This window comes from Aotus nancymaae, unplaced genomic scaffold (assembly GCF_030222135.1).
Source record: "Aotus nancymaae isolate 86718 unplaced genomic scaffold, 86718_ANA_hifiasm-v0.15.2.pri h1tg000062l, whole genome shotgun sequence".
Lineage (NCBI taxonomy): Eukaryota > Metazoa > Chordata > Mammalia > Primates > Aotidae > Aotus > Aotus nancymaae.
Genome location: NW_026988476.1, coordinates 37,584,174 through 37,600,285, shown reverse-complemented (window position 1 = coordinate 37,600,285; position 16,112 = coordinate 37,584,174). Strand labels below are relative to the sequence as shown.

The 16,112-nt window shown below is 41.8% G+C and overlaps 1 protein-coding gene across 4 annotated transcripts in view; it reads right to left on the bottom strand.

Moving 5' to 3' along the window:
* The window catches only part of SLC12A1 (solute carrier family 12 member 1), a 100,333-nt gene that overhangs the window by 45,975 nt on the left and 38,246 nt on the right, over nt 1-16,112 (bottom strand). For all 4 annotated transcript variants that reach the window (XM_064365638.1, XM_064365639.1, XM_064365640.1 and 1 more), the window contains 6 exons: nt 14,782-14,889; nt 14,338-14,461; nt 12,131-12,232; nt 9,975-10,130; nt 6,147-6,246; nt 2,667-2,778 (listed from right to left, as the gene is read on the bottom strand). In XM_064365638.1, the coding sequence (XP_064221708.1) occupies nt 2,667-2,778; nt 6,147-6,246; nt 9,975-10,130; nt 12,131-12,232; nt 14,338-14,461; nt 14,782-14,889 (702 nt within the window). The remainder of the gene's footprint in view (nt 1-2,666; nt 2,779-6,146; nt 6,247-9,974; nt 10,131-12,130; nt 12,233-14,337; nt 14,462-14,781; nt 14,890-16,112) is intronic.

The window sequence follows — 16,112 nt, the reverse complement described above, 5'->3', positions numbered from 1 at the left end:
ATGGCATACTTACTCCCCCTACATCCCTTTCCATCTGTTTCTTTGCAAAGATGATTGACGACTGAGCCCAGAGTCTAAAAACGCTGTCAACATCTGTAGCCCCAGGAGCTCATACAAAGTAACTAACTGGGAAGTCATTAACTGATGCAGTAACTATTTTCTGTCCCCAGGAGAACCTTGGCACCCGAGAGCAAGGCTCTTGGGCCCTACATGGAGAGACTGATATAGTAATTTATAATGCAGCCCACCATATATGTCAAACAAACAGGGCCATTGGTGGCACTGACTAAGGTACCTACTTCAAATGAAATGATATTCCAGCACTATCCTGTATTATAGTCAAAGCAGCAAAGGGTTAATTAAAAGCAATCTCTCTTGTTTCTGACAAGACCCTTTCTCCTTTGCCAATAGATGACTGTTTATACTCTCAGTTTATTTCCCCAGTCCTAAAGATATTTTATTGCCTGCTAAACTAAGTTTTCTCTAAATTGCTGCAGAAGAAAAACACCCCAAACTGCTTATTTCATCAAAACTGGCTTCTATATTATATTGGCCAAAATGAAATCCACCAATCCAGGGCACCAAAGTTGATAATAAGAGAGAGGGGTGCTTGATAAGATTTTAAAAAATTCTTTAGAGTCACAGTTGGTCATTATTTAACCTGTCAATCTCAACTACTCAGTAGGAGTCTCTCTACCTCCTACCAGAAAATTGCATTGAATTATATTATTTGAATTACTGTTATATAAGCACCAAGAGGAAAGAGAGTATGATCAACTGCTTCATAGAATATTGGCATTTAGAATATTACCAAGTGTAAAGAGATGCTTAAGTGCTGGTCATGATGACATGTGGTAAATCAGCCCCCAGCATCACGGCAGAGGTGACTGGCTGGAAAGTCACATGACTTCCTGACAGCGCTATTCCTTGGCAGGTATTGGAGATTTAAGTAGTGATGCTGGATTCTAATAGTACTCCCAAGGATGCAAGTGTGCTAAGGCTTTCTCCTCAAGGCATGACACACAGCACACTTGTGTGGCCTGGACTGATATCTTGGCTCTGCCACTTCGTCATGTGATCCAGTACAATAATTTAATTTTCCTGAATCTCACTTTCCCAATCAGTAAAATGAGAACAGGGCTGCTTTTCTTTCATGCTTCACTAGGCTATTGTGTGGCTCAAATATGAAAAGCTGTAGAAAAAAGCTTTGAAGAATAGGTAAGTACTTAAGTACTATAAAAATACATTAATTGCTAAGAATTTCGAGTGTGTGTGTGTGTGTGAGTGAGTGAGAGAGAGAGAGTGCGATAGAGAGTATTGGGAATAGAAGTAGAGGTAGGCTAGTTTGGAGGCCTCGGACTTTATTATTATTTTATTTGTCTATTTATTTATTTATTTTTGAGACAAAGTTTCACTCTTGTCACCCAGGCTGGAGTGCAATGGCACAATCTCGGCTCACTGCAACCTCTGCCTCCCAGGTTCAAGTGATTCTCCTGCCTCAACCTCCCGAGTAGCTGGGAATACAGGTGCCTGCCACCATGCCCAGCTAATTTTTGTATCTTTAGCAGAGATGGGGTTTCACTCTGTTGGTCAGGCTGGTCTTGAACTCTTGACCTCAGGTGATCCACTTGCTTTGGTCTCTCAAAGTGCTGGGATTACTGACGTGAGCCACTGCACCTGGCTGACTTTATTATTATGATTATTATTATTTGAGATGGAGTCTTGCTCTGTAGCCCAGGCTGGAGTGCAGTGGTGGGATCTGGGCTCACCACAAGCTCCGCCTCCCAGGTTCAAGCGATTCTCCTGCCTTAGCCTCCCAAGTAGCTGGAATTACAGGCATGCACCACCACACCCAGCTAATTTTCGTATTTTTAGTAGAGACAGGGTTTCATCATGTTGGTCAGGCTGGTCTTGAACTCCTGACCTCAGGTGATCCTCCCGCCTTGGTCTCCCAAAGTGCTGGGATTATAGGTGTGAGCCACCATGCCTGGAGACTTACTATTTTATTATTATTTTAATGCTTCCTCCACACTTGAGAAATTGGTCAATAATTACGGTTAAATTTTTAGCACCAGTTTTTAATACCTCCTAGGAAAACCACCAATAAGTTATTATTAGTCTACCACATATTTCCTGAACAAAAATAATTCATTTAGCTCTGAATGTTTATCTAAGGCATGAAAAACTTGGTTTAGTTCCTTGAATATGTGCAGTGTTACCAAATTTATCCAAATATTTAATCTAAATTTGATGTGCTGTCATTTAAGGTCATTATGTCTGGTGGTTTCCTCATCAGTTAATCTCTATAATAGTGCTCTATCTGGCTCATCCCATCCTTTTATATTTCTGTAGACAGTTATCATCCCAAATGCCTTCATTTTATTTCTGAGCCAGTTATCTTTTTCTTGACTCAAAGGCCATCATTTGGAAATGTTGGTCACTTTTAGTCGGCCTCCTACGAAATCTGAAGCACATTTTGTCTACCTGTTTAAATTCAGGATCACGGGCCCTTGCTCATCCTTGCTCTATGAATCAAGGTAGAGGGCTCTTGTATAAACTGTTTTTTGCTATTTTCCTATCACTGCATGTACCTTTTCTCCTCACCTAAAATAAACCAAGGTAAGCAGGAAGGAAAAAGCACTTCCCTGGGGCGAAGTGATTCTTACCACAAAGACTTCACAGCAGATGCAAAGGCCACTGTTCTTGGTAAAGGCGTGAGTTATGTCCAGGAGAGCAGGTCTTGTCATGGGTCCCCCTGTTAAGACAATGCACTGGGGCCTGGAAGTGAAAAAAAGGCGTGAGAATGGGCCACTGCAAGAAGTCTGTAACCTCAGAACCGTTCCAGTGGGATAACAGGGACAGAGGCTTGGATAAGTGAGACAACCTCTCCCCTGTTTTTTCGCTTTCCCACCAGAATTCTTTTTTTTTGTTTGTTTTTTTGAGACATAGTTTCGCTCGTTACCCAGGCTGGAGTGCAATGGCGCGATCTCAGCTCACCGCAACCTCCGCCTCCTGGGTTCAGGCAATTCTCCTGCCTCAGCCTCCTGAGAAGCTGGGATTACAGGCACACGCCACCATGCCCAGCTAATTTTTGTATTTTTAGTAGAGACGGGGTTTCACCATGTTGACCAGGATGGTCTCGATCTCTTGACCTCGTGATCCACCCGCCTTGGCCTCCCAAAGTGCTGAGATTACAGGCATGAGCCACCGTGCCCGGTGACCCACCAGAATTCTTGAATCGTCCTGCCCATCCATCTTGACATGCTCGTGTTCTCAGTCCAGTCAGTCAGAGCAGAAGTGTGAAGTGAGGAAAAGGTGGTCTTGTGGTCCCTTATATGGTCTGGCTTAGTTCCCACCCAAATCTCATCTTCAATTGTAGCTTCTATAATCCCCACGTATTGTGAGCGGGACCCAGTGGGAGGTAACTGAGTCATGGGGACATATTTTCCCTTGCTGTTCTCATGATAGTGAGTAAGTTAAAGAGACCTGATGGTTTTATAAAAGGCAGTTCCCCTGCACACACTCTCTTGCCTGCTGCCATATAAGATGTGACTTTGCTCCTCCTTCACCCTCCACCATGACTGTGAGGTCTCCCCAGCCATGTGGAGCTGTGAGCCCATTAAATCTCTTTTTCTTTATAAATTACTCAGTCTTGGGTATTTCTTTATAGCAGCATGAAAATGGACTAAAATTGGGACCGGTAGAGTGGGGTGCTGCTGTAAAGTTAGCCGAAAATGTGGAAGTGACTTTGGAACTGGGTATAACAGGCAGAAGTCGGAACAGTTTGGAGGGCTCAGAAGAAGATAGAAAAATGTGGGCAAGTTTGGAACTTTCTAGAGAATTGGAGGGCTCAGAAGAAAGGAAGAGGTGGAAAAGTTTGGAACTCCATAGAGACTTATTTAATGGCTTTGACCAAAATGCTGATAGTGATAATGGACAATAAAGTCCAGGCTGAGGTGGTCTCAGATGAAGATGAGGAACTTCTTGGGAACTGGAGTAAAGGTCACTCTTGCTATGCGAAGAGACTGGTGGCATTTTGCCCCTGCCCTAGAGATCTGTGAAACTTTGAACTTGAGAGAGATGATTTAGGGTATCTGGTGGAAGACATTTCTAAGCAGCAAAGTGTTCAAGAGGAAGCAGAGCATAAAAGTTTGAAAAATTTGTAGTAGAAATTTTTTTTGTGGGGAGAAATTCAAGCCAGCTGCAGAAATTTACATAAGTAACAAGGAGGCAAATGCTAATTACCAAGACAATGGGGAAAGTGTTTCCAGGGCACGTCAGAGAACTTCACAGCAGCCCCTCTCATCACAGGCCTGGAGGCCTAGGAGGGAAATATGGTTTTCTGGGCATGGTCCAGGGCCCCCCTCCTGTGTGCAGCCTTGAGACTTGCTGCCCTGTGTCTTAGCTGCTCCAGCCATGGCTAAAAGGGGCCAAGGTATAGCTTGGGTGCAGGCTTCAGAGGGTGCGAGTCCTAAGCCTTGGCAGCTTTAATGTGGTGTTGGTCCTGCAGGCGCACAGAAGACAAGAACTGAGGTTTGAGAACCTCTGCCTAGATGTCAGAAGTATGGAAATGCCTGGATATCCAGGCAGAGGTGTGCTGCAGGGGCAGGGCACTCATGGAGAACCTCTGCTAGGGCAGTGCAGAAGGGAGATGCAGGGTTGGAGCCCCCACACAGCCTCCCCACTAGGGCACTGCCTAGTGGAGCTCCGAGGAGAGGGCCACAGTCCTCTAGACCCCAGAATCGTAGATTCACTGACAGTTTGCACCGTGCACTTGGAAAAGCTGCAGACACTCAACACCAACCAGTGAAAGCAGCCAGGAGGAGGGCTGCACCCTGCAAAGCCACAGGAGCAGAGCTGCCCAAGACCATGGGAACCTACCTCTTGCATCGACATGATCTGGATATGAGACATGGAGTCAAAGGAGATAATTTTGAAGCTTTAAGATTTTACTGCCCCACTGGATTTCAGACTTGCATGGGGCCTGTAGCCCCTTCGTTTTGTCCAATTTCTCCCATTTTGAATGGGTGTATTTACCCAATGTCTGTATCCCATTATATCTAGGAAGTAACTAACTTGCTTTTGATTTTACAGGCTCATAGGCAGAAGGGACTTGCCTTGTCTCAGATGAGACTTTGGACTGTGAACTTCTGAGTTAATGCTGAAATGAGTTAAGACTTTGGGAGATTGTTGGAAAGGCATGATTAGTTTTAAAATGTGAGGACATGAAATTTTGGAGGGACCGGGGATGGAATAATATGATGTAGGCTGTGTCCCTACCCACATCTCATCTTGAATTATAGTTTCCATAATCCCCATGTGTCGTGGGAGGGACCCAGTGGGAGGTAACTGAATCATGGGGGTGGATTTTCTCATGCTGTTCTCATGATCGTGAATATGTCTCACAATATCTGATGGTTGTGTAAAGGGCAGTTCCCCTGTCCACGCCCTCTTGCCTGGCACCATGTAAGACATGCCTTTGCTCCTCCTTTGCCTTCTGCCTTGATTGTGAGGCCTCCCCAGCTATGTGGAACTGGGAGTCCATTGAACCTCTTTTTTCATATAAATTACCCAGTCTTGGATGTTTCTTCATAGCAGTAGAAAATGGACTAATACAGTCCCCCTGTCTTTTTCCCTGTAGCCACCTACCCCAAATCCCAGCATAATCTGTCCCTCTCCAACCAAGATTTTTATGTTACTTTCTTTCATTCTTCATACAAGCTTGTGCTTGAGGTTTCATTCAAAATAAGATACAGCTAATGAAAAGCTAAAAGTGTTACTTTTAAGAGAATTCAGTAAGCCCTAAAGCCTTAAGCAGAATGGAGACAAAAGCAGAGTAATGTGTGTGGGGATTCAGATCATCTCTCTAAAGTCACATCACTTAGTCCACCTTGCTATCTCCCTGCATGGAAGGTTACACCTGCCACTATGAGGGGCTGTAGTTTGGGGTGGGCATAGCTCAGTGTGGAAGGGAAGAAGCACTCACTTACAGGAGGTGCTGTCATAATAATGGGGCAGTACCGTCTGACTGCTTATTTTTAGAACGTACCCATAAAGCTTATAACTACTTGAATGCCTTGTCCCTCATATGGGAAAGCCAATTCTAATGTGGAACAACATCAGGGTGCCTGAGACACCAGTTTTACCTGAAGTTTTTCACGTGGTCTTCCACTGTGGTTAATTCCAGAGCATTGTCTAAAGCACTCACGTAGGAAAGTGCCTGTGTGGAGGAGCCCCAGTTTACCTCTGTGGATAAAGGAGGAAATTGGCGTAAAAAGCACTGACCTTTTCCTCTGTGCACCATGAATAATTTTTACAAGCCATCCCCATCTATGATTTTCCTTGGCTGTGCCAGTGATGATGAGTGCCCAAATTAGAGAAAATATAATGTGCTATTTCCTAAAAAGCACTTTGTATACTTCTATGAATACACATGAATCCTCAGAAGTGAAGGCTTCATTCCAGCAAAGGATCAGACTGTACAACTGCAGTCCTAGAAATCTTGCTTGGTGGGAGAGGCTGTGCGATAACCACACTGCAGGCAGACAGGCTTGGGAACTGGTCAGTCCCTGAATAGATCCAAAGCATCTTCACAGATTTTTTTTTTTGAGACAGAGTCTTGCTCTGTTGGCCAGGCTGGAGTGCCGTGGCACCATCTACCGGGTTCGAGTGCAGTGGTACCATCTCCATCCCCCCGAGTTCAAGCAATTCTCTGCCTCAGCCTCCCAAGTAGCTGGGACTACAGGTGTGCACCACTACGCCCGGCTAATTTTTCTATTTTTAGTAGAGGCAGGGTTTGGCCATATCGGCCAGGCTGGTCTCAAACTCCTGACCTTGTGATCTGCCAACCTCAGCCTTCTAAAGTGTTGGGATTACAGGCATGAGCCACCACACCTGGCCCAATTCTTAAATTGAAATGAGAAGCAGCATTTCTGTATACACAGATAGCGTGCAGTAATCTTTATATTTTGAATAGTAAAACTAAATAGCATGGGAATTCTTCTGGATTTCTATGAAGAGGGTCGAGGTTCCTTAGCAAACATTTTAGTTTGATCTTTGAGAACCTAATCCCTAATCATCTTCATCACAAGGAGGTCAGTTCTCAGTTCTACCATCTCCCCCCACTTTCTTTCTTTCTTTCTTTCTTTCTTTCTTTCTTTCTTTTTTTTTTTTTTTTACAAATTTAAGTATTAAATGGTTCTTCCAAGGTTTATGAGAGAAAGCCCCTGACATGAATGTACAGATACACCCCAGATGACAGACAGAATCTATTCTTCTCAGTCTTGTTCTGGAGAGCCAGGGAAATGGGTGAATGATAATTATCGGAGATAAAGCAGATCAACATTGATTAAATGTTGACGGTGCATCAGGCACTAAGTATCTAAGTATACCTTAGGGCATTTATTTTTATAGGGATAAAAACTCTACTAGTCATTGGACATTTATATGTAAAAAGTGAACCTCGAACAATACCTCACATCATATATAAAAAAGAAATTGAAATGGATAATATACCTAAATATAATTCCCAAAGCATTAAAACTTCTAGAAGTTTGTGACTTTGAATTAGGAAAAGATATCTTAGATCAGATGCAAAATGGCAAGCCATAAAAGAAAAAAAAAGATAAATTAGACTTCATAAAAACTTAGAACTTTCATTCTTCAAAACAAATTGTAAGGAAAATAGAGAAGCAACAGATCCAGAGAAAATATTTGCAAAACACATACTACTAAAGGATTTGCATCCAGAACAGATAAAGAACTCTCACTACTGAATAATAAGAAAACAACTAAAAAATGAGCAAAAGATTTAAACAGACACTTGACTAAAAAAGATATATGGATGGCAAATAAGATGTTCAACATTGTTAATCATTGGGAAAATGCCAACTAAACCACAATGAGGTGGACTACATATCTATCAGAATGGCTTTTAAAAAGTCAACTGGCAATAATACATGCTAACAAAATGTGGAGCATCTAGGACCCTCATTCATGGCTTGGAGGAATGGAAAGTCATACTGCTACCACAGAAAACAGCTTGGCAGTTTCTTATAAAGTTATATATATATACTTTTTATTTAATCATAAATCCTACTACTAGATATTTACCCAAGGGAATATGAAAACATAAGTCCACATAAACTGTGAACCTTAACTGAAAAGAACTCAGATGACTATCAACTGGTGACTAGAACTAAAAAGTATATGTGACGTATTCATACAATAGAATACCACTCAACAACACAAAAGGACAAACCACTTACATATGCAACAGCATAGATAAATCTAAAAGCATTCTGCTAAGGGAAAGGAAGTCTTCTAAAAGGCTATATCCTGTATGTTCCATTTATATGGTACTTCGGAAAAGGCAAAGCTGGAGGATCAGACATCAGACAGGCAATCACCAGAGGCTAATTTGGAGGGTGGAGATTGACCACGCAGGGTATAAGGGAACTTGTGGGGATGATGGGAATACCCTGTGTTTTGATGATGGTTACAACACTGCACAAGTTTGTCAAAACATATAGACAGCACATTAAAAAGAGGTGAATTTTGCCATATGTAAGTTACATATGATGTTTAAAATACGTAAAGTAGTAGATAAAAGCTAAACTGCCCCCTGCAAGGTAGTGACTACAAGCTCTGCTTTACTGGCAGAGTAAGGGAAAGGAGAGTGTGAGGCTGGCTCTGGGCTTCTCTGCACTGCACTGCTGCAGCCCCTCCCAGCTGTAATATACCTGGTACTAAAGCCGACACCCAAAGTTCACATCCAATTGACCAGCCTGTGGCATCTTCCTGTTGCTCACAACATCAGATTCTTTAGCATGACCTTTAAGTTTCTTATTTATCTGGCCCACACCAACTCTTCCAGGCTCCTGCTGTGACCCTTCTCCCTATCACTCAAGAGCTTTCTGTGTGTTGAAGGCTTTGAGCTTCCCAAATATGCTGCCCCGCACTTACATGTGTCCTTAATGTCATTCATGGTTTGCCTTCTGCCCAGAATATCATTCCCTGACTGTGATTAACCAAACCTCAGTTGCTTGCTTTAAAAAAAACTAATTTATTTATTCATTTAAAAAATATTGGTTAAATGTCCACTGGGTGTTGACTCTGTGAACATAAGTTAGGAACCAGAAAGTTTTCCCGAATAACTCCAGTCAAAGTTAACCCTTCTCTCCCCCTTTCTCAGCAATTTGCTCATATTACTCTCATGGTGGTTACTCTGTTGTATCATAATTAATTCCTTAAGTGTGACTCTGTGAACTCCTTGAGGACACGAACTGTATCTAATTTATCAGGACATCAGAAACAGAAAGTGATGTAATGGAAAGTTTGTCGGGTTGGTTCGGTATCATACACATTCTGGGTATATGGTCAGCTCCATCACATCCCGATTACTACTTTGGCAACTCTTTCAACCCCGGTTTCTTCATCTGTAAAATGGGACTAACAGTATTGTGAAGATTGAATGAGTGTAAGGTATATAACAAGTGCTCAACAAGGTTAACTATTGTTATTATTACTTTTTCTCTTTTTTTGAGATAGAGTTTTGCTCTTGTTGCCCAGGCTGGAGTGCAGTGGCCTGATCTCAGCTCACTGTAACCTCCAGCTTCTGGTTCCAAGCGATTCTCCTGCCTCAGCCTCCCGAGTAGCTGGGATTACAGGTGCCCACTACCACACCCGGCTAATTTTTGTATTTTTAGTAGAGATGGAGTTTCACCATGTTGGCCAGGCTGGTCTTGAACTCCTGACCTCGTGATCTGCCTGCCTTGGCCTCCCAAAGTGCTGGGATTACAGGTGTGAACCACACCGTGCCTGGCCCCAGCTATTATTATTATATTGCATGATATTATTAATATCCCACCTTACATAAGCCTCACTTAAGCACATAAAAGCTGCTCAATAAATGCTTAATAAATGAGTAGAGAGAGAATTGGAAATGCTATTCCATACAGTCCTTATGATCTTACCTGGCTTCTTATAAGTCACATAGATATAGAGGAAGAATTCAATGACATAGGTGATGACAGCTGCCCACCAGTTGATGACAAACATGACTGCACAGCACAAAACAGCTCCAAAAAGAGATACCCACATGTTGTAAATTCCATACGCAGGTCTCCATCCTGAAAAAAAAAATGCCGAAGGAAAACTTCCACTCTACTACTGTCAGGCCACTGAGTATTATAAGAATGCAGGTAACAAGTCTTTTTCCTGACATAAAGAATCAGAACTTTAAAGTCAATTTCCAAACTCTGCTATTATTTTCCTATGATATTGGTTCCCTGCTCTATGAAGATGCTACTTACACCATATAGAATGCTGTAAAGTTTAGGAAATGTTAAGCACCTGAAAAGTGTGCCATTCAGGACCTTCCATAGTTTCTGCCCCCGAATGTCTTCCCAAACTCCCAAATCTTAAGCATCTAGTATCTATGCCCTCAGGAGCTGAAAAGAGGCAGGAGGAAGGGAAAGAGCGGGGCCTGTCAGGTGGGGAGGAGAAACTTCTTGGTTGTCTAAGAAAGAAAAAGTGAAGGCAATGGCCTTTTTGCTCCCGTGGAGAAGGCAGAGAAGTCATCAAGAGTCAATCTGCTTGACGTTCTGGTAGCTCTTCCATTACCCTAGGAGGACAGTGGTTGCCCTTTCGGAAATAATAATTGATGGAAAAAGAGGGAGAAATGGCTTTTTAAACCGAGTGGCTAGCAAAGGCTTGTTAAACCCAAGGTGTTAATATGTCATGCATTTTGCAATGAAAGTATTTCTCACAGTGCACACATGCGTGTGGGTTTTCTGTGTTCTCTTAGTTCCTTATAGTGAAAGCAACTGGAAGACAGTATGGATAGGAGGGAAAAGCTCCGATTTGAAGGGCGCCTTTCGTTAATGAAGGGGCACAATTTAATTAGGAGTTGCCAAAACACAACAGAACTTTAAGTGTTAGGAAGCAATTTTCTAAACGGCCACAAGATGGAAATAGCACTTCAAGAACATCAGTGAAAATATCCTTAGTTTTCTGAGCCTGGCTTCCTGTCTCTGTGTGTGTGTGTGTGTGTGTGAGTGTGTGTGTGTGAGAGAGAGAGAGAGAGAGTGTGTGTGTGTGTGTGTGTGTGTTGGGTGGCGGGGGCAGTGGGCAGACATTTTCTGGGTTTGGCTATCCACGTGTCTTCCTTTATATGCCTTTCTATATTCCCGCCCCCATTTTCTTTCCCATTCTCCTTTTCACTTGTTTTTCACATAAATAATACCTCTATTATTTCACCTTATTTTTCAAAAGTGGCCATAACATGGCATGGAGTCACACATTTCTGTGTTAACAAAACACACAAAGAAACAAAAAGTCCTCTGCTACTTTCTGTAGCCTGGTATTGGTTAGATTAAGGTTAGTTTTCCATCTGTATTTTGTCTTCTCGGAAACAAGTTTTCCAAAGGAGGCTTAAGATCTTGTCAGGCCCTAAACGAGTGGAAATGTGCTTATATATCCCGTAAAAATCCTCAAGGCGGAGCACTTCCTGAAGGTAGATAATGACAAGTCTCCATTCTGACAGGAAGGCAGAAGAAACTGAAGTGGACAACGGAAGCAAAAAGAGGTGAGGAGTGACTAGAAAGGGGAAGGTTCTTTGGTGTGAAATTTTGAACAACTTTAAACCACAGCCCAAAGGGGGCCCTGATGCCACCAGCATCAATGCAGCCTATCTGCGTCGCCTCCACTCAGCAGGTAATTATGGGAACTACTCGTCCTTCTCTTCTGCACCATGGGCAGGAAACAAATTGATAGTAAGGAAGTTTCAAATATATACATTAATTCCAGTTCTGTGGTCACTTTCACTCTGGAAATAAATAGTGGTGTTTTTCTATTGCTGAAATAAATGTGGTTTCTCTTGCAATGAATAATTTATTACCACAGAAGAAAATTGACTTTACGGTTGGTCAAAAAGGCCATTGCTCAAATGATTCTTTTTCTATTTCAAAAATCATCCCCAAACTCACCAAAATAAAGTGGCTTACGCTTCCCACTAGGATATAAGGAAACATATAAACACAGATTGAACACTTTTCACTGACTTATTTCATTTTATTGAGACAAACTAACTGTTTGCTTAGGCATATTTTAGTTTTGGAAGTAAGCTTACCTGGAGATTTGGCATAAGAGGCATGGAAGCAGGAGAAATTAATAAGTGCGTATGACGCCAGGAAAAAGTTGGAGATGATGGGAGCAATGGTGTTCAGTTCCGCTGTAAAAGAAACAGAATTGAACATGTACATATGAGTGATGAGACCAGGGGCTGAACAGCTGTTACAGTCTGGAAGCTTGACTTTATTTGGAAATTGAAAACATAGCAAGCATCTGTCAAAGTTTGAGAAGTTAGTCATTTTTCTTTGGGGGCTACATACATACTTTTAGCTAGGGTTTCCATAAAGTAAGAAATAAAAAAGCCTACCAATCAGAAAATAGACAATCGAGACCTCTACCTACAAAAAGTTCAACTGGCAATGGGTAGCTGTGAGACTGGGCATACAGTTAACTCCCCTGTAGCTTTTTTGGAGGCATCTAATCCTGTGTTCTTTAACTGCTATGTATACAATATATAGGCTTTGCAGGATATTAGTTAAATACCAGTGCGCTGAAAACTCCCCTGTGGAAATCTCCCTGTCTAGACCTAATATATGCTCTCTGATTTTCAGGACTCTTTGTCATTCATACCTTTTCCACATCTCTAGAGAGTTCTATCTCTCAGGGGTAGCCAAAAATATTATTAATTATTATTATTAGTTTTGAGATGGAATCTCACTCTTGTCGCCCAGGCTGGAGTGCAATGGCACGATCTCTGCTCACTGCAACCTCTGCCTCTCAGGTTCAGGCGATTCTCCTGCCTCAGCCTCCCTAGTAGCTGGGACTACATGCGTCCACCACCACACCCAGGTAATTTTTGTATTTTTAGTAGAGACAAGGTTTCACCATGTTGGCTGGGCTGGTCTTGAACTCCTGATCTCATGATCTGCCCACCTCAGCCTCCCGAAGTGCTGGGATTAACAGCCATGAGCCACTGCACCCAGCCCCAAAATAATTTTGCCTCAGTGAGTAAATATCTGGTATGATTTAATTCTAGCTGGATTTTTTACTGGGCAATATAAGAAAAAACATAGAGATGTTATCCTTTATCTGAAGGTCAGACATCTATCACCCTCAGTGATGCAAATGATGCAATGATGCAAATGCAGGCAGCTGGGTGTGATTCTGGAATATGGATACCCACAAGAAAGCAGGCAAAACAGCTGCCAGGAAGCTTATGCGTGGAGCCAATCCACTTGTTCTGAAAGAGTGATTTTAAAGGATATTATTTCAATTTACACAAAACTTTTAAAACTTTGGTTACTTTCTGATGTAAATGCAGCACAGGGCAATGATTTGGGATCTTAAAGACTCAATTATATAATTGAAACATCTCTTTATATAATCACTTTTAATTTAATTTAAAAAAATCTAACAGAGAGAGACAAATTCCCCTTTTCAGCCTCATACAAATGCTATGAGGATTCATGAATTATAGTCACTTCCTGAGTTTAATATGCAATGAGGAGGAGCCCTCATTGCTTGGCACTGCTGTGCTGAGGAAGTCTCTGCTCGCTTATGTGTGGCTCCCAAAGTCCTCTGCCTTCTGCTTCTTTTCCTCTGATACGCTCATCAGCAAAAGTGAGGTCTTAGGGAAGAGTGAGAAATGTGCAAATTAAAGTTGATGAATGTGCCCCTCTAAGATTATGTAGCTGTTTCTATATCACCTAAGGAGAGGAAGCAGAGATTATTGTCTAGGTAAGTGGTTCTCAAATACCAGTGGTCTACGAATCTCTTGAGGAGCTTATGAAATGTGGACTCCTTATCTGCAGAGAGTCTGAGCCACGTTACTTTGGAATTGGGCCTGAAGTCTCTGCACTTTCCCAAACACCCCAGGTGATTGTGATATAGATGGTCAGTGAACCACAGTTTGAGGAACACTGACATAGGCAATTCAATTCTGCTAGCCATCAGGACGGTAGATATGGCAGCGGCATCTATGTCTAGATTTGGACAATTTCAGGCAGGTTGGAGGAAGGATTCAGCTGCATTTGGTTGGACGGATTTCCAACACTCAGATTCAAACAATAGATTAAAACCCAGTCTACCTTGAGTTCCTCAAAGGCCCTCTACACACAAGGATTTCTCATTTCCTTCTTAGATGCCAATATTCCCAAATGGGATCCTAAACATAAAACAGGTAATTTTTTCATGCTAAAAGGAAAGCCCTATAAATAATCAGAAGAACTCTCTGGTTTTCAATAAAAACAAGAAAACTTTACAAACCAATAAGAATAAATGCCATGGCTATAAGAAAAGTGAGAATATATCCTCTCAGGGGTTCATTGTTTTTCCCATATCCCTTTGCAAAAAACTGCAGGGCTTTGTAGATGTTGTCCTTGCACAGAGCCTAATGGAAAAGAAGAGGAGAAATTTGTCATTTATAGCTATGCACAGTCATTTTCTCTAGGTGATTCAAACGAGAAGATTTGGGGAAAGATTAAGTGATACACAAGATGAGGCACAAGTTAACACTGCAGTTTATCATTCTTTATATTATTTGAATCGATCTTGACTATGTGGCAGACATAGCACTTGAGCCAGATGCAAACATTAACTATTTCAGAGAATGATGGAAAATGATTGCCAGTGAGAATGAATATTTCAGCTTGATTCACATTCTGTGGAAACAGCAATAGGGAGAAGCACAAGCTGTTGTGCCTGTATTACCTGGAACACTTTGGGTGCGCTGACAAGGGAGGCCAGGGCGGAGGAGAGCGTTGCAGAAAAGATTCCTGCAGTGATGAGGGGGCCAAACCCTGACACCATGCTCATGACCTTGAGAGGAGAGGTACAAGTCAGGAGACTTTCTGAGGAATGTGTTGCATAAGCAAATTGCTTTTAACTAGATTTTTTTTTTTTTTAATCTTTGCTTCATTTTCACTCTTGCATTCTTTTTTCATGTTTTATTTTTTGAGATTGAGTCTCCCTCTATCACTCAGGCTGGAGTGCAGTGGTGTGATCTTGGCTCACTGCAACCTCTGCCTCCCAGGTTCAAGCGATTCTCGTACCTCAGCCTCCTGAGTAACTGGGATTACAGGCGCCCACCATCACGCCTGGCTAATTTTTGCATTTCTAGTAGAGATGGGGTTTCACCATGTTGGTCAGGCTTGTCTCAAACTCCTGACCTCAAGTGATCTGCCCTCCTTGGGTTCCAAAGGGCTGGGATTACAGGTGTGAGCCACCATGCTCAGCCCATTTTCACATTCTTCATTTTATTTTTTTAAAAATAGAAATGGCTTTTTGGTTATTTATAAGATAATAAATGCTCACCACAATATATCCAGAAGATACTGGAAAGAAAAAGAAGGAAATCATTTCAAGGATTTTGACAATTTTTTCTCTGTTCTTTGTGGCCATATGTTTCTTTGATGATGGGGAATTCTATCCAGCAGAAAGTAGTATTCTAATAAGGTTTGGGGAAGGGCTCAGCTGTTTACTAGTCTTTTTACAGCCATTAACCTTTCTTCTTCCTGCACTCAGAGACTTTTTAGACCTTTGCTACTTCTGTGCTCATTAAACATAATTTTATCTCTGAGACATGATGTGATTCTATCAATTTAAGTCATATTTTAGAATAATGACTTCAGCTGAGTTAATTTCTCTTTGTGGGTTATTAAAACAAAGAATGAAGCATTCACAACAAATTCACTTCTCCCTCTGCTCACCAATCATGTCGACAAATTAATATGTTTAAAGTCCTAGTTTTTCTAACTTCCATTGTTCCTTGCCTCTTATTTACCTCCCATCTGGCACTCACAATTTCTCTCTCAGCCTTGTCTTCCAGGCTCTCCAGGGCCACCTCAAAGGTTTTGTCTAACCTGTTGGCCTTGTATGAAATGCATTCCAAGATTTCTCAATGAACTTAAAACAGAACTATCACTTGATCACAGCAATCCCCTTACTGGGTATATATTCAAAAGAAAATAAATCATTCAACCTAAAAGATACAGGCACTTATATGTCTATTGCAGCACTATTCACAATAGCAAAGACATGGA